At 33.9% G+C, this 17,672-nt stretch overlaps 2 protein-coding genes and 1 long non-coding RNA gene across 4 annotated transcripts; all 3 read left to right on the top strand.

Moving 5' to 3' along the window:
* The first annotated feature begins 558 nt into the window (after window positions 1-558).
* LOC118035012 (uncharacterized) lies at window positions 559-4,826 on the top strand. Its single transcript, XR_012169901.1, has 2 exons — window positions 559-1,514; window positions 4,329-4,826. It is a non-coding gene; the product is annotated as an uncharacterized lncRNA (long non-coding RNA).
* Window positions 4,827-6,208: 1,382 nt separating this feature from the next.
* LOC140954296 (toll/interleukin-1 receptor-like protein) lies at window positions 6,209-10,764 on the top strand. 2 transcript variants are annotated; one of them, XR_012169879.1, is made up of 2 exons: window positions 6,209-6,932; window positions 9,604-10,338. XR_012169879.1 is itself a non-coding variant. In XM_073409247.1 (2 exons), exons 1-2 carry the CDS (start codon window positions 6,436-6,438, stop codon window positions 10,484-10,486), a joined length of 531 nt encoding a protein of 176 aa, XP_073265348.1. In that variant the 5' UTR covers window positions 6,257-6,435; the 3' UTR covers window positions 10,487-10,764. The 2 variants fall into 2 exon arrangements, 1 of the variants encoding a protein (XP_073265348.1); XM_073409247.1 differs by lacking the exon at window positions 9,604-10,338 and adding an exon at window positions 10,453-10,764 and having other exon boundaries at window positions 6,257-6,932.
* Window positions 10,765-13,146: 2,382 nt separating this feature from the next.
* LOC118035011 (S-adenosylmethionine synthase 1-like) lies at window positions 13,147-14,015 on the top strand. The gene is given in 3 exon segments (XM_073409174.1): window positions 13,147-13,185; window positions 13,280-13,402; window positions 13,404-14,015. Coding segments are annotated over 3 exon segments (774 nt in total).
* The last annotated feature ends 3,657 nt before the right edge of the window (window positions 14,016-17,672 follow it).

Here is a 17,672-nt window from a genome sequence, read left to right as displayed (position 1 = left end):
CTCAATCTAAACTCCTGGAACTTTTTGACATAAAAATCAATTATTTGGTAGCTGAAATCATCACCATTGACAACTTTCTCGCTCTGCATCGGAGTCTTGCAAGCCCCTCTTCTCCATAAAAAAAAATATTTATGAGCTCAGATATTTTTTTGGTACTTTGAAGGTAAAAAAAAAAAAAAAAACTCTCAATCTAAACTTCTGGTATCATATGGAACTATTTGACATAAAAATTAATTATTTTAGTAGCTGAAATCATCACCATTAACAACTTTTCTCGCTCTACGTCGGAATCTTACGAGTCCTTCTCTTCCTCCACCAAAAAATAACTGAAGAAAAGGAGGAGATTGAAGTTTTAAACTAAAATTAAATTTTTTGAAATTTAAAGGGACTAGTTAACTAATAGCTAAAAATAAGAGGGATTGAAAATGAAATTTCTCAAAAAATTTCAAAGCTATCACCTATTTTATTTGTTTTTTTTTTTCATTTTAGTTCTTTATTTCTCAATTCAATGCTATCTCCCAAAATAATATGCATTTGTTATTAATTGGGGCTAAAAAGGGTTTTGTCGTAAAAAAAATTTGAAATACCACATTGAATTTTTTTTTAAATCACCATTGAGATCTAAAGTGACAGAATATAAAATCACTGCTTTTAGTTTATACTCTAACTATAATAGTTATTCAGTATTCGACTAAAAAAAGTGACTGTTGATCTAGGTTGTGATTTTCTGTTTGATGGACTATCAGGCCCTGTTTCTTCAAAAGAAACCCAAGTGTAGATCAATATTAATTGGACCAAACTTATCAAATCTTGGCCATGTGTGCACTAATTTGACACCTTAGCAATTCTAGACTGTTCGAAAAAAACCCTTTCCCCTTTCTCGTTCTTCCACTTCCAGTTACCAGCAGTCCGACGGATCACAACCTGAAAATCCTCCCAACGTTGCCGTTTCACTCCGTTCCCATCGGAAACTTCCATCCTTCTAGTTTCGGCATCATGAATTCACCAACCAGTCCAAAGGGTTTGTTCTCAGTTATCAATCTCTTGATGCTTTTCCTTTCTGGAAAGGCTAATGATGTTTTCTTGAGTTTTAACCACCAAGAAATTGGCAAGAATTTTGCCGATCATCTCTACAAAGACCTCAATTATGCTGGGATTCGCACTTTGAGAGATGATGGTGGAATTTACACTGGACAAAAAGTCTGATATCAAGAGAGCGATACAGGAATCCAGGATTTCGGTTGTTGTGTTCTCTAAAAGACTATGCTTCTTCAACAAAGTGCCTGGACCAGCTTGTGCTCATAATGGATGCCAGGAGAACAACTGGGCTCCTTGTGCTTCCTCTTTTTTACAACGTTGATCCGTCGGAGGTCTGGGAACAGAAAGGGTTGTTTGAAGAAGCATTTGCTAAACACGAAAAAAAGCTTCCATAAGGAAATGGCTAGAGTAGATAGTTGGAGGGCGGCTCTTAAAGAAGCTGCAGACCTGAAAGGAAAGGAGCGGAAACAAGACAGGTATATAATTAATTCCTTTCCAAGCTGTTATCTGTTCATCAAAGTCCAGAGAATACAGGCTTAGAGAGCTTTTTTTCTTTTTTAAAAGAACAATTAACATCACTAATTCGGACAGGAAGAATTCCATTTGTAGGGAACAAATTAAAAACTGAAGGTTTTTATACATACATGAATGGTAAAGGTTAAACGTAGAAAAATTATATTAGAGTAATTGAATTTCACATTCCAATTTCTTAAACTTCTTTTTTCCTTAAAAATTTATGACATCGATAGCTTATATTTTTGAATCAGCTAAGCATTTAGGAATACTTAATTTGACCTTGATCATTCCATACTTGAAACATCACTTTTGAGCCACATAGCTAGAGGGTTGTTTTTTCGTGCTAGTTAACATGTGAGAAGACATTCAATTACCTGGAACCGTGATTGCACGAGACTAATACAGCCAACTATCCCAGGGGAAAAGTGTTTGACGAGAATGAAAGAAATCTTGCAATTTACTAGAGAAATGAAGACGTTGAAGGGATGCTCTTGGACATTTCAAAGATTAGTTTTTGAAAGTAAATTAAATTCCAGAATCTTTGCAAGGAAATCCAAACTTAGATTGCTCAGGATTTATAACTCTGGAGTTAAAAGTAAGTGTAAAGTGCACCTTCCACATGGCTGGCGTCAAGTTCCTTTCTTAGGAGATGAGATATCTGCGTTGGGATGAATAATTGTTTTAACCTGTGATCTTTGCATTCCAGTTTTTGTCTGGAGAAATTTAAACTAGCTATTATCTAGAAACAAAACAAGAATCATATCAATTTAAAATATGCCAGCCTTAGCAATTGTGAGACCCTTTCCATGCCAGATTTTCTCAAACGCTAGAAATTAACCTTGAGAGATTGAATCTTCAATTTTGTTGTACATGTTTAATATGGTCAGGGTTACATTCACCGATTCAATATCGGGACAAGCTTATTGATTTGGATCCAAGAAACTGCACATGCCTTATCTCTCTTCCGAGTAGATTTTTGTTAAAGATTTCCCATCTCTTAACCTCTCTAGTTGTTCAAATGTCAATAAAAAAGCATGCAGTTGGTACCAACATATTGAAAACGATGCCTTAACTTCAATTGCCAATGGTGCTAGACTGCTAGTAATCTCAGTTATCTGTCTGTTTTATGTCCAGAACCTGTGTCTGTGTTTGATATGAACGTATAGAGAAAGGATGCTTTGATAAACCTTTTCATTTCGTGAATCAAAAAACGTTGAAGCCATTCTAGAAATGTCAAAAAATAAACAAAAGAAGCCTAACTCTGCCTTGATTCATTACTGAAGCTATAATCACTAACGTTTCTGTATCTTCTTCAAAGAAAGAAAAAACAAAGGTGTTCTGCATAAGTGCACTGGTCGATGTAGAACTCTCTCTCATAAGCCAATTGAAGTAGCGATGAGCCTGTGAATCAATTGCTACTGTATTATTGTCTCTCGATTCATTAGGCATCTTCGAAACACATGCATGGAATTCTTCTTGCTTGCTTCAGCATCTCTAAATTAGTGATAATTGTATGACATGTTTACCCAAACTTAACTATCATGGCCATTCAACTTACAAGTTATTTAAACAGTAGCGGGATCTGAGGATGATAAACAAGGGCTGGTTCGTTAATTAGCCTCAATTCCAAATGTAATTATTTTGTTTTTCATGTTCTTTTAAAAAAAAGACCGACCAAGCAGATTTCAATCCTACTCTTAGGATTGCATTGGAAATTTCTGATGGTATAGATCCACACAAACACCAGCACTAGAAATCATGGTATCACCTCATGCTGGACATTTAAATATTCATCATATATAGTCTGGTTAAGTTGCATAAAGACAGCCATAAAAACTAGAACAAACTGAAACAACAGCTAAAAAATGACTTTCAAGCTACAGAGCACCTTTAAATCCCCCACGACAGCATCCATGAATGATAATACATCAGCTTATCTGTGCTTGTAGTGAAAAAACGAGCTTATTCAATTAGTTAGCTGTGCTTAATTTCAGAAACTGTCATTTTTTGTACATAGTAAAATCAAGATGATTCATGGAAACGTAGGTCATTCTTTTTATCACTCGGGCTATCTACAAAGCATTCTCTGAGGAACTTAATTTGTTCACAATTTTGATTTGTTCTTGCTTCGAGCTGCTTAATCATCATGTTAAAAGGTTATGCAGCCGTACGTTGTTGTGTTTTTTGATTGTCAAGGATAACTTCCTAGGATTCATCGCATGTTGACAAATGAAATGACACATGCAATGGAGCCTTTTTGTTCCATGTTCATTGAAAAAATAATTCATGGACTTTTGAAAAAATAGTAGAAAAATAATATTAAGATCTATAATAGTCTTTGCAAACATGGACCTCCTCAAGAACTAAGTCCCTTTTCTGAGTAGATGAGATATTTACATAGGGATGGATGTCTCTGAGATGTTTGCCTTGTAATTAAATTTTGATCGGAACCCTTTTTGAGCTTGAGGCTGACCGATCTAGCAAGGTCAAGCAAGTCTGGGAAGGAGACCAGAATCTTTGCAGTTTAAGAAGTTCAACCTTAACAATTATAGATCTGCAGAGGATAGAAGAAACCTTGAGACGTGGATATTGTACAAGTGTGGTCGTGTTTCTTAATTTGTCAATTCAGCATCCACCCATCTGCATCGATGTATTCCAAGCTGAATTATTTTTGTAGTATATGTCTCTTCTTCTTTCTTCTTCTTCTATGTTGATCTGATGAGGAATTAGCAAATTAAATCCGTGATTTAATTTGTATGAATGTGTGTTTGCAGGTATGAGTCAAAGTTCATAGAGTCGATTGTTAAAGAGATCGCAGATAAACTCAACCTCTCACTGCCTCACGTCCCTCCGTCCTCGTTACCACTGTCGTCAGCCCTCCGCCCACCTTCATATTTTCTTGGTCTTTTACGAGAGAGGAGGTCTTTCTTTCAGACCCCCTCTCTCTTCTTATTTTTTTTTTACTTCACCACTTCTTTATAAAGAAGATTGATTTATTATGGAGGGGGGGGGGGGGGTAAGGCAGAAGTGGGAAACATAGGAACTAAGCACGTGCTGTCGGCTGATGAGAACTAAAGGGTGAAAAGGAAGGTCCCACAGCATCTGCGACAGCCCACCGACTCTGTCAAAGCATGGATGGATGAATTAATTAAAGGATTGTATTTCAATGACAGCCCACCGACAGCCCACATCGCAATCATCATATCCCCATGCTTGTACTTCTACACTCTCAACTATATTCTCTGTAAATTTTTAAATTATTTTTTCTAAGATATGAATCTTAAAACTGAAAAAACAAACTTTTTTAATCAACAAACTTACCATTGATTTTATAAATACGCGCAAGCCACAATATAAAAAAATTCATAACCTAAGATGTGCAATCAAAAGATTAATTAATGAATGGAAAAGTCATCACACAAGTTTCTAAAATTAAGCTAATATAATTAGTCTTAGAAGGAGTGTAAGTTACATTTTGGTGTAAGAAAAGGTGTCAATATTTATAAAAATATTAAAATATAAAATGAAAAATAAAAAAATTAAATAAAAATTACAATAATCTCTTTGAAGCATTATAAATTTTTTAAAAAAATTAAAAAATTAATTAATATTAAAAAGGTTAACCAAAAATTTTAAAAAAATAAAAAATAAGATAGTTATTAAAATTTAAATAAAAAAATTAATTAAAATTAAAAACAAAGGTTCACAAACCTTTTTTTTTTTTTTAGTTTTAGACGATATCATCTACGCCAATTATTTCTTGTAAACGGATGATAATTTGTTTATTAAGACAGATAACATTTCATCTTTTACACCAGCCTCTACTCACTTCTAGTTGTTAAAAAATTAAAGTTTAGATTGGGATCCTAAAATCTATTTCTCAACCCCTTTTTCACTTGAAAAACATTCTAAAAACCAGAGGTTTAACTGTACCAATAAAAAATAAATTCAATAAAGACTTTTGTTTTTTTTAATCACCATTGAAATCTAAAGTGTCAATGAATATAAAAAGTAATTGTTGCTCCAGGTTTTGATTTTCCGCTTGATGAACTATCAGGCCCTGTTTCTTCAAAAGAAACCCAAGTCTCGATCAATATTAATTGGGTCGACAGAAAAGGACCAAACATATCAAATCTGGGCCACGTGCGCACTAATTTGGCCCACGAGGCTTCCCTCTCGCAGTAGGGTTCCAGACCTCACCTCGCTCTCTTTCTTCCACTTTCAATTACTAGCAGGTGGCGGATCACACCTGAAAAGTCTTCCCATCGTTTCCGTGTCTTCCCATTCGCATCGGGAAATTCCATCCTTCTAGTTTCGGCATTTCTTACTCACCGACCACTCCAATGGGATTTTAAAACTCAATTTTCATTTTCACCTGCAAAACTTTTTTTAAAATAATCATAAAACCTCATAAAGTCTATTTTCAAACAAAAACACCATTTAATCACTTAAAACTCTAGAAAATCCATGATTAGAAATAACTTTAAAAAAATTAAATTAAATTAAATTACAAAATTAATTCCTAATTAGAGAATAGAATTCAAAAAAATCAAAAAAACAAACAAAACCATTGAAGAATGATTCTTTTTTAAAACAAAACAAAGCACGTTCAGATGTACACAATTAGCGCTCATCAAAATTCAAAAAGGAGACACATAAAAAAAAAAGAAAAAAAAGCACTTTGGTCAATATTGATGGCTGGTCATTATTAGTGAACCAAACGGGCCAAATTTGGGAACCTGAACAGCTGTTTTCTTTCTTCCCTTTCGGGTGCCCTGAAAATCCTCCCGTCGTTGCCGTTTCACCCATTCCATCGGAAACTTCCATCTTTCTCATACTCCCAGTTTTAATTTTCGGCATTTTTTATTCACCAACCATCCAATGGGTTTGTTCTCACTCATCAATCTGTTGATGCTTCTCCTCTCCAGAAAGGATAACGATGTTTTCTTGAGTTTTAGCCACCACGACATTGGCAAGAATTTTGGCGATCATCTCTACAAAGACCTCAATTCTTCTGGGATTCGCACTCTTAGAGATAATGGTGGAATCTACGCAGGACAAAAGTCTGATATCAAGAAAGCGATACAGGAATCCAGGATATCGGTTGTTGTGTTCTCTAAAGGCTATGCTTCTTCAACAAAGTGCCTGGACCAGCTTGTGCATATCATGGATGCCAGGGATAAAACCGGGCTCCTTGTGCTTCCCGTTTTTTACAACGTTGATCCGTCGGAGGTCAGGAAACAGAAAAGGGTTTGTTTGAAGAAGCATTTGCTAAAACACGAAAAAAGCTTCCATAAGGAAATGGCTAGAGTGAAAAGTTGGAGGGACGCTCTTAAAGAAGCCGCAGACCTGGCAGGAATGGTGCTGCAGCAAGACAGGTATATGAGTAATTGAATAATTGTTTTACCTTTTCAGATCTTTGCCTTCCATTTTTTTTCTGGATAATTTAACCTAGCTATCATCTAGAAAGGAAACACGAATCTTATCGATTTAAAATGGGTCAGCCTTAGCCTTTCAATACCAGATTTGATTGGTTCTTGGTTCCAAAGGTTGCGCAGCACTTTCTTGTTATGTTTATTGATTGTCAAGGAGTAATCCCTAGGACTGATCATGCATATAAAAGAATAATAGGGACCACAAATGTAAAAAAGCTCCCCATGAACGCTACCGCGAAAAAAAAGCAACTTTGTTAATTATTTTTTGTGTCAATCTAATCCTTTTTCCTTGATTGTTTTTAATTCAACCTTATAAATAATGGTATTTCCGTAATAGCAATATGTAATGCAATGAAAAAGTAATACATTGCATATATATATATATATATGTGTGTGTGTGTGTGTGTGTGTGTGTGTGTGTATGTATATTAAAAAAAACAATATTTTTCATAGTGCATACACGAAAGCATACATAAAAAACAAATTATAAAATAAAAAACATAAATATTTTTTACAGCCAAACATACCCGAGCACATGAAGAAGAAACTTCCTAAACAGATTTTTTTTTTTAAAAAAAAAAAAAAAACACCCAACCAAGGTTGTCAAAATCGCGTTTTGACTCGTAAAATCGTACGATTTTACGAGTCAAAACATGCATTACGAGTTGAATCGGTTGAAAAAATCAAAAATGGGTAAAATCGGTTGAAATAGGGTAAAATCGTAAAAATCGGATGATATCGCGCAAAATCGCGATATAGAACTGATTTTACGATTTCAATTAATAATTTCTGAAGGCCCCCACTCCCCAATATAATTGCCCCCTCCCAATATTTATAATTGAGCCCCCCCCCCCCCAATATAATTGCTCCCCCCTCCCCCCCCCTCCCCCCAATTATTATAATTGCTCATTTGCTCCCCCCAATATTAATTCAACCTTATAAATAATGGTATTTCGTAATAGCAATATGTAATGCAATGAAAAAGTAATACATGCATATATATATATATATATGTGTGTGTGTGTGTGTGTGTGTATGTATATTAAAAAAAACAATATTTTCATAGTGCATACACGAAAGCATACATAAAAAAATTATAAAATAAAAAACATAAATATTTTTACAGCCAAAACATACCCGAGCACATGAACGAAGAAACTTCCTAAACAGATTTTTAAAAAAAAAAAAAAAAACACACCCAACCAAGGTTGTCAAAATCGCGTTTTGACTCGTAAAATCGTATGATTTTACGAGTCAAAAACATGCATTACGAGTTGAATCGGTTGAAAAAATCAAAAATGGGTAAAATCGGGTTGAAATAGGTAAAATCGTAAAAATCGGATGATATCGCGCGCAAAATCGCGATATCAAAACTGATTTTACGATTTCAATATAATTTCTGAAGGCCCCCACTCCCAATATAATTGCCCCTGCCCAATATTATAATTGAGCCCCCCCAATATAATTGCCTCCCCCCTCCCCCCCAATATTATAATTGCTCATTTGCTCCCCCCAATATAATTGCTCCCGCCCCCCCTTTTCCCCCCCGCCCCCCAATATTATAATTGCTCATTTGCTCCCCCCAATATAATTGCTCCCCCCCCCTCCTCCCCACCCCCCAAATAGCCTTGATTTTTGTGATTGGTTTTCTCTTTTTAGGTTTTCAGTAGGTGGGATTTATTTTCGTGGATCTCACTAAATTATGGTAAACATTTTGTACAAGTAAAGTATTTTAATTCAAGAGGCTTTTTTTCTTGGTTAGAAAATGTTTTTATAAAAAAAATATTATTTTTATTTTAAATTATTTTTTAATGTTTTTTTATTTTCATATAATAATATCAAATTACTTTTTCTTAACATGTACTAACTGTTTTGCGGACTTATAAATGAAGTAAACATGTAGTGTATATATATTATTGTGGTGTATGTTGCTTTAAAAATTAATATTTATTTAAAAATATATACTATAATAATGCTGAAATTATATTTTTTTATTTTTATATCAATATATATTTTTTTATGTGATGAATGCTTAAAGAAATGATGAGGAAGATGAAGGGAAATGAAGCTGGTTTTAGTTTACATGACACACCAGCAGATTGTTTTGTTTTAAGTTTGTTGATTATTAGTTAATGAAAAGTTATTTTATATTATATAATGATTTTTATTTGAATCCTATATTTTGAGATGCTTGAACTATATATGAATTTTTATTTGAAGCTTGAAATATGTATGAAGTTTTATTTGAAACATGTTTTTTAATGTGCTTGAACTATGTATGAATTTTTATTTGAAACATGAATTTTTTTAATGTATTTCAAAATTCCTTACGATTTTACGATTTTACGATCCGTTTTTACGATCCGATTTTGTGAAGGGCTTTCCGTTTCGTTCTAAAATCGCGATTTTAACAACCTTGATTCAAACGCCGATAACTTAAAATAATTATGAAAAGATGACGCAGAAACACAATTATTCTCTTCTCCCTCCGACCAAAATCAATTTCCCTTATCTCTCAAGATTTCCCAAATTCCTTAAATTTTTAGGATTTTCAATCTGATGCAGTTAATTCCTCACGTTGCCTGTTCTAACTTAATCATGTTTGGGGGAACAGTAGTTGTCTAGCTGATTGAGAGGGGGAAGATAGAAGTGGAAGCAAGGAAAAAGGCAAAAGGATGTTGTCCTTTCGTCCTGTTCTTATTTTCTTTATGAATGATGTTCTTTTCTAAAAAATTGTATGGATCATATTTTTAAGGTATATAACCTGATATTGTTATTAAAACCTCTGCCTAGGGTAAGTCTTTCAAAGCAGGTATACCCTTTTAAAACATCAAATCCACATGGTTTTGATAGGAAAAAAAAATATTATAGACAAATTAAACAGGGAATTGCAACCCCTATTACATCCTGATATCTATTCTTATTGATGATGAATCAAATATAACGAACTCCAATTGTCAAGGAGTGAGCAACCAGTCAGCACCGCACTTGCCGCCTTCTATAAAAGGATGGCAAACACAAATCTTCCAGTTCTTGTAATGTTTGATTCACACATAACAAGCATCTGATTCAAACTGATCAAAAACTAAAACATGCGGTTGAAATTCAAAGACAACCAAAGCATTGAATAAGTTGCAGCACATCATCGCTGTTTAAGTAGATGAAAGTTTGCATAATAGTATTATTATTCAGTTCCAAGAACAAGGAACTGCAGCTGTGGCAATGACATATATCCACAACAGTAAAGGGCTAAAAAGATAAACTAATTCTTTCAAAGAGAAAGATAATGAAGAAAGGCTGAACAAATATCATTTCATTTAAATGCAAACACATCCATCAAAGCCATACAAGCCAGAGAGAACTACAAGGTACACACAAAATGCTAAGCAAGCAGCTCCTCACGCATCTCATATACTCAAACTTCTATATTGGAGGTTTACACATACTTTACCATCCATGACAGCAACAAGCAGAAGAAGGAAAAAGAAAGGGCTTAGCATCCGATGACCAGAGAAGTTGCATGAACATTACCTTTTTAATGACCCAAGTTAAAATACCCCCTAAGGTAGATGATTTCAGCATCCAATCCCTGCAGCATTCACCCATCATTTGTTGTTGTGTTGTGTTCTCCTGTCTTGACTTCTTCAAGACTAAATCACAGTCAAATGTGATAGGTCAATTTGTTGTAAAAATCTTCCAAATTTGCATGAATTACATATTGCTTTGCTCAGTTGGTGCTTTCACCGCTTAACTTCCATCTTCTGTTTCCATCCAGTAGTCAAGCTTAGAAAAGCAATAGCAGATTCTGGTTTTCCATCATTGGTGTACACCTTAAATAAACTGACTTCTGAGAACCAATGCAACTCCCCGAAAAATTTCAGGTGACAAGTAACAAAATCCATCTCAGGTGCAATACATTAAGAGGCTATTTGGTGGTTATATAAACTTGTTGAAAGGCATATATGCTAGAAGATAAGATCTTCTTCATCCATAAAATTTCTGTAGATGGCTTGAATTGACAGCTCAGGTTTCCTACTAAAAAAAGTAAAATCATGGTTAAATCGTGGTGGTGTGCTAGAAGCTCAAGAGTGAAACGAAGGCCACCACCCCATTGCCCGACTGAACAATAAAAGGAAGACCTAAGTGCATTAAGTAGATAGATTTGCAGCTAGAAAATATGCTCCCCGGAAAATTGTCTCCTTGACTTGAGGATGTCCAAGAACTTCTTTTAACTAAACCTCATGATAAACTTAAGAGCTTCTCAGAAAACAAAAGGTTGATATAAGATGGCCATCCTTATGCACTAAAGACGCCAGCATAAATAAACTTCAACTTTTACTACCTATTTTCCAATTCCAAGGATTTGGAACCTTCTTTTTTACCAGCCTCACGCCGAGCCAAGCATCATTGAAATACTACCCTTAGCTGACTGCAGGCCCCTTCCCTTACCATAGTTAATATTATGTGCCCTCTGCAGACCATTAATCGCTCTCAATCTCTGATAGTGTAATGCTAATTGGTTGCCATCCTGATGGATGATGTATGATCCATTTTTTATAGCCAATTACCATGTTCAAGATCTGAAGGATATCACCCAGAGCATGTCCTTTCAAGCACTTTCTCTTTAAAATAGTACCTGCTTCATACCTGTACATCACTGCTTCATGCACTTTCTCTTGATTTTTTTGAATTCCATTCCCTTATTAGGAATTAATTTTGTTGATCGTGGATTTTCTAGAGTTTTAAATGATTAAAGCCCTATTTATTTTTCTGTTTTTAAAAATATTTTTTAAAAAAAATTAAATTTTTTTTATTTTTTTTATTTCAAATTAATATTTTTTTTATGTTTTTAAATTATTTTGATGAGTTGATATCAAAAAATAATTTTTAAAAAATAAAAAATATATATTATTTTAATACATTTTTAAATAAAAATTAATTTTAAAAACAATCATAACATACACTTTCAAACACGTTTTAAATAATATTTTTCTTTAAAAATAAGTTTTATGATGTTTTTATAATTTTTTTTAAAGTTTTTTAAATAAAAATAAATTGAAAATTAACTTTTAAAATCCTAAAAATCAAACTTCAATTTTTTAATAACTTGAGGGGGTGGAATTTACACTGAAAGACAAAGCGTTGTATACTCATTTTTTTATTAAAAAAAAAAAAAATAAACCTGTGAGTGAGTTTTCTGGATGTCTTGCAGATTATAATATATTTTATTTGAAAATGTATTAAAATAATATGATATTAGTATATTAAAATGATTTAAAAATATTAAAAATATATTAATTTAAAACAAAAAATTAATTTTTAAAAAATATTTTTAAATCGTAAAAATAAATAGAGTGAACTATCCTTCAAATCTAGATGCACATGTTGATATTTTTAGATAGCCCTTAAACTTGTTTTATCAATATAAAATGACCAGATACGAAAATAAATACTTTTCCATGTGCATTTTCACCACCGAAAATCTTACTGGTGATGGACCAAAATAATGAACTCCAGCTGTAAAGGAGTGACCAACCAACCACTCAGCACGCCACTTCTCCTTTGTCAGGCGCATAGCTTCAATTATAGCACCCAGGATTGCCAGAATTTTGTTCTAATTATGCCAACTTCTATCCAAATATGTGGATGCATTCATATATAGGCATAGTTTGTCTAACAACAATAGAATCTAGTTCAAGATAACAATAACAGAATCTCCCTCGTACTTTAAGTTCAGTAAGAACTTTCAATTTATAGCTCAGTCGTTAATTGAGAAAAAAAATTGTTTACCCTTTCAACATGATTGTGAGGACTAAATCAAGTTTATAGACTTTGAATTACGTAGAAGTTAATATTAAAATCGGTAGTGTTTGAGATTTTAATATTGGTTGTTTTTTAATATATTTTATTTAAAAATATATTAAAATAATATGTTTTTATTTTTTAAAATTTATTTTTAATATTAAAACGATTTAAAAATATAAAAAAATTCAAAAATATTTTTTAACTGCAAAAAAATCACACAAGTAGTCTAAGAATATGTGAATGAGGGTCACCTGACAAGCTCTGTGATCAAATTTCTGATGCAATCCTAGATGCCTGCCTTCAGCAAGATCCAGAAAGCAAGGTTGCGTGTGAGATTTGTACCAAGACGAACATGGCTATGGTCTTCGGAGAGATCACCACAAAAGAAAAGGTAGATTATTAGAAGATTGTGCGCAGCACTTGTCGTTCAACAGGATTTATTTCTGATGATGCTGGTCTTGAAGCAGACAAATGCAATGTCTTAGTTAACATTGAGCAGCAGAGCCCTGATATTGCACAGGGTGTGCTTGGTCATCTTACGAATCGCCCTTAGGGTTCCAGTTCGCATACACACTGTTCTAATTTCCACACAGCATGATGAAACTATATATTACCAAAGATGAGATTGCTGCTGACCTCAAAGAGCATGTTATCAAGCCAGTCATCCCTGAGAAGAACCTTGATAAGAAGATCATATTCCACCTCAATCCATCAGGGCGATTCGTCATTGGTGGACCACACACATGTGATGCTGGACTTACTGGGCGTAAAATTATTATCGATACTTATGGTGGTTGGGGTGCACATGGTGGTGGTGCCTTCTCCGGCAAGGACCCTACCAAGGTAGACAGGAGTGGTGCCTGTATTGTTAGGCAGGCAGGCAGGAGCATTGTTGCAAGTGGTCTTGCTCGCCGATGCATTGTTCAAGTCTCTTATGCTATAGGTGTGCCCGAACCATTGTCAGTTCTTGTTGACACATATGGTACAGGAAAGATCCCAGATAAGGAAATCCTCAGCATCGTGAAGGAAAACTTCGATTTCAGACCCGGAATGATTGCCATTAGCTTGGATCTTAAGAGGGGTGGCAATGGAAGGTTCTTGAAGACAGCTGCTTATGGTCACTTTGGAAGGGATGGCCCTGACTTTACGAGGGAGGTTGTGAAGCCCCTGACTTTGAGCACAGTTTTGAAACCCGACTCGGTCATTGATCCGGTCAAGTGATCGGGTCATGGGTCAGATGGGTTGACCCGGGTTAACCCGAGTCAACCCAAAAAAACTATATAAAAACAGAGATAACAGCATCAAACCATTGGTAACACCATAACATCATTCACTGCCAAACCATTAGCAACACCATAAGTCCATCACAACATCAAACAAATGAACGAACAATGAATCGGCAGAGAGTTCATAAAACAAAACCATGGTAATAGCATTCTACAATTCATCATGCAAACAAACAACACAGAAGAATAGAATTGATGCAGAAATCGAGCTATAGAAACAGAGGTCACTAGTAGAAGAAAATACAGAAACTATAGTAGCAATCAGTTTGGAGAAACATACCTGAGGGCTGAGGTGACTGGGCTAGCGAAATTGATGCAGAAATCAATCCAGAGAAATCGATGGCAGCGAGTGAAAGAAGGATGAACTTGAATCGGGTTGAAACTTGAAACTGAAATTGATGCCAAAATCCAGAAATGAGAAAACAGCCAAGAATAAACAAAACAGAGAGTGAAAGAAGGAGATTCAAACCTTTTTCGCAGAGATCAATGGTTAATTGCTTCGTTCTTCTTCTGCTTCGTTCTTCTTCTGCTCCGTTCAATTTTCAAAGACAGATTAGGTTAAGTGCTTCGTTCTTCTTCTGTCTTTGATGTTCAGCGTTTTAGGATTTTAGATGTCATTAAATGACATCGTTTAATGACAGGGAAAATAAAAAAAAATGATCGGGTCTCACCCGGGTTTGGCCGGGTCGACCGGGTTTCACCGGGCCAATTCCCAAGCGGGTTTTGGCCTCCACCTGGACCGGGTCCCGGGTCGACCCGCCGAGCTGGTCCGGGTTTTAAAACACTGCCTGAAATATCAAAAGCCCGAAGTGTAAAATCATGACATGCATGGCCTGTAATCAATAATTTACTTGTTCTAGCCAGCAGCTCGAAAACCCAAGAGACTTCCAGTTGTTTTCTTGCCTTTTCTGCTTATTTATTTTATTTTGAAGGTTTTGTATGCTTTTTCCATAAAGTATAAGTGGAGTTTTGAGTTTTAGTTAAAAACAAAAGGACGGGAGAAGAGCTGCCTTGTCACCTTGAAACTTCATGAGATTGCAAGTAGAACACGGATGTAACACTGTAAAAGGATGAACTGCAGAAAAAATGAATTTCATAGCGGAATAAGATGATTGTTCAACTTCCACACTTCACCATGTTTTGTCTGCCTTGTACTTCTCTTCTCACATAGATTTTCAGCAAAAAACTAATGCAATGTTCAGGTACAACGAGATGACCTTGCTTGAACTATCATCATCTTTCTACTCAGTTGCTAAACTCTCTTGTCCGAAGCATAGAACCAAAAAGTACCCTCTGAATTCAAATGATGATATAGCAGGATTTTGATGGGTTGATAATGAGTAAATGTCTCTTTTCTTATAAGCCAAAGAAGTTCATCATGGCAGAGGAAGCAACCTATAAACTGAACAGAGAAAGGCACAGAACCAGCATTGACGAGGCTATAAAACCTCCAGAAATCTCAAAGACTTGATATGAATAACTTGGATCATTTAAGTCACGAATATCAAAAAGAGCAATCCCCACGAGCACTTCTTAACAATGAAGAAAATATCAGTAAAATGAAATGATTGTTTCAAAAGTTTCTACACTCTGATCATTAATTTTCTTGGTTCCATTTCTTGTCCTCACGCACACATATCATATTTCTTGATGTGGATACCTTATCTTTTATTTTTTAAAATTGTTTAGTTAATCTTTGTTTAATAGTAATTAATTTTTAATGTTATTTTTTTAATTTCATAAATCTCCAAAGAGATTATTGTAATTTATTTTTATTTTTTTCATTTTTCATTTTATATAAATAAATTATATTTATGTGACATATTTATAAAAAAAAATAAAAAAAAAGTGTCCTTGGTTGCTAGAATCAACTTCTAACATATAATAAATAAAAAAATAGAAAATACAAAGAGTAGTCGGGGTTAAATATTTGCATGTGCATTTACCTTTTACTTTATTGGAAATATTATCTTTTCATTTTAGTATTTAATTATAATTAACAATTATTTTTGATTTGTTGGTTCATATATTTTTAAAATTTGTTTTATTAAGCGGCAAACAATATCTTTTTATTTCCATGTTAAAAAATCATAAATACCTAAAATATATTTATAATATTGACATATTTTTTACATTAATTCATGTATTAAATTGATTTATGGCAGCTTCCATTGCTACTTAACTTGTTACTCCACCTTTAACTTAATCTTCCATTACCTCTTCTTTTTTCATATATGATGACAGAAAAATGTGAGAAACAAAACTGAAAAAAATTAAAGCGAGAAAAATAACAATTTAAAAAAGCTCTAACATGGCAAGCAGATACAACCTCCACCATCTCTCTCTCTCTCTCTCTCTCTCTCTCTTTCCTAAAACTAACCCAAATGTAAAAAACCAACAGTAAAAAACCACAGTAGCCCAAGAACACCCCAAAACCCATTTGATACTCATCAAAGAATAATCCAGCTGTGATTGGAGCAGATCTGTTGTGAGATGAAAAATAGAATTATGCCTGTGTTGATTTTCCTTTGCTAGTGGCTGTGAGTTGCACAGACAATATAATGATCCATGCTTGCTTTATCATCCTTTAATTGAATTCAAATTACCTGGTGTAGAGAAGCATTGGTTAAGATGAGCAAGGAATTTGAGATTATGGGAACGTGTGGCCAGAAATCATGCTAAGTTTTTATTTTTCAGTTTTGCTGATTTTTAAACAGCATAAACCAAATCAAATCAAGTCAAAACAAGTTAATTTAAACCGGTTTCCATAAATTGATACGATTCTCTTTTTTTTAAGTTAAAATGTGTACACAGCTTCTTTCATTGTCTTCAAACCTGTTGAAACTTGAAGAATCTTATTTGTTTCTCATATCATCTGATTTGATCTAATGAAAACAAGATTCTTAAAACAATTTTGATTATTTTCAATATCGAAATCACTGCAACTTTTCCAGCTCACCTGTTGAATCAGAACGAAGAAGACGAGCATGACTGTTTCACCCAGCAACGGTGCCGTTTCGGCAGAAATGATCATTTTGGCCCGTAGACTTCAGCAATTTAACATTTGGATCCCAAATAATCAAATATTTCTTTTAAGTTTGCCCTCAGATTAATTTCAATTGAATCCCTAAGTTATAGTGTTATTTACACAACAGTCCTGGATTTCTGCATTATTCAATTTGGTCCTTGAACTTTAATTTCCTGCAATCATGCCTTGAATTAGCTTCAAACTTTGTTATTTCTTCAATTAAGTTACTGATTTTTTTAATTAATTAAATCAAAGTTTAATTAATTCTGCAAACTTATTAATTCTTTAATTAAACTCATGATTTCATTAATTAAACTAATCCAAATTTTAATTAAATTCTCAAACTTATTAATTCTTTAATTTTTGATCAATTGACTCTCAAATTTGATAATTTTATTCTTGAATTTCGAGTTTGTATTGTTTTAATTTCATTCTCAAATATATTTTATGAAAGTTGATAATAAACTAAATATTCCCAAGATCAGTCATGTCTAAGAGCAAGTGGTTTACAGTGTCAAAATTTGATATGCAATCTCTTAATGTTGATACTTGTTCTTCTCTCAC

Source organism: Populus alba, chromosome 5 (genome assembly GCF_005239225.2).
Source record: "Populus alba chromosome 5, ASM523922v2, whole genome shotgun sequence".
In the NCBI taxonomy this organism is placed as follows: Eukaryota; Viridiplantae; Streptophyta; class Magnoliopsida; order Malpighiales; family Salicaceae; genus Populus; species Populus alba.
The sequence above is the reverse complement of the archived record's forward strand: the minus strand, read 5'-3'. Positions and strand labels throughout refer to the sequence as shown.

Bases quoted from the DNA above. Each gene is read 5' to 3' on its own strand.
- LOC140954296 (XM_073409247.1), top strand. From the start codon at position 6,436: ATGGGTTTGTTCTCACTCATCAATCTGTTGATGCTTCTCCTCTCCAGA. The intron at 6,933-10,452 runs GTATATGAGTAA...CATCCATGACAG, and splicing joins ATGGTGCTGCAGCAAGACAG to CAACAAGCAGAAGAAGGAAA.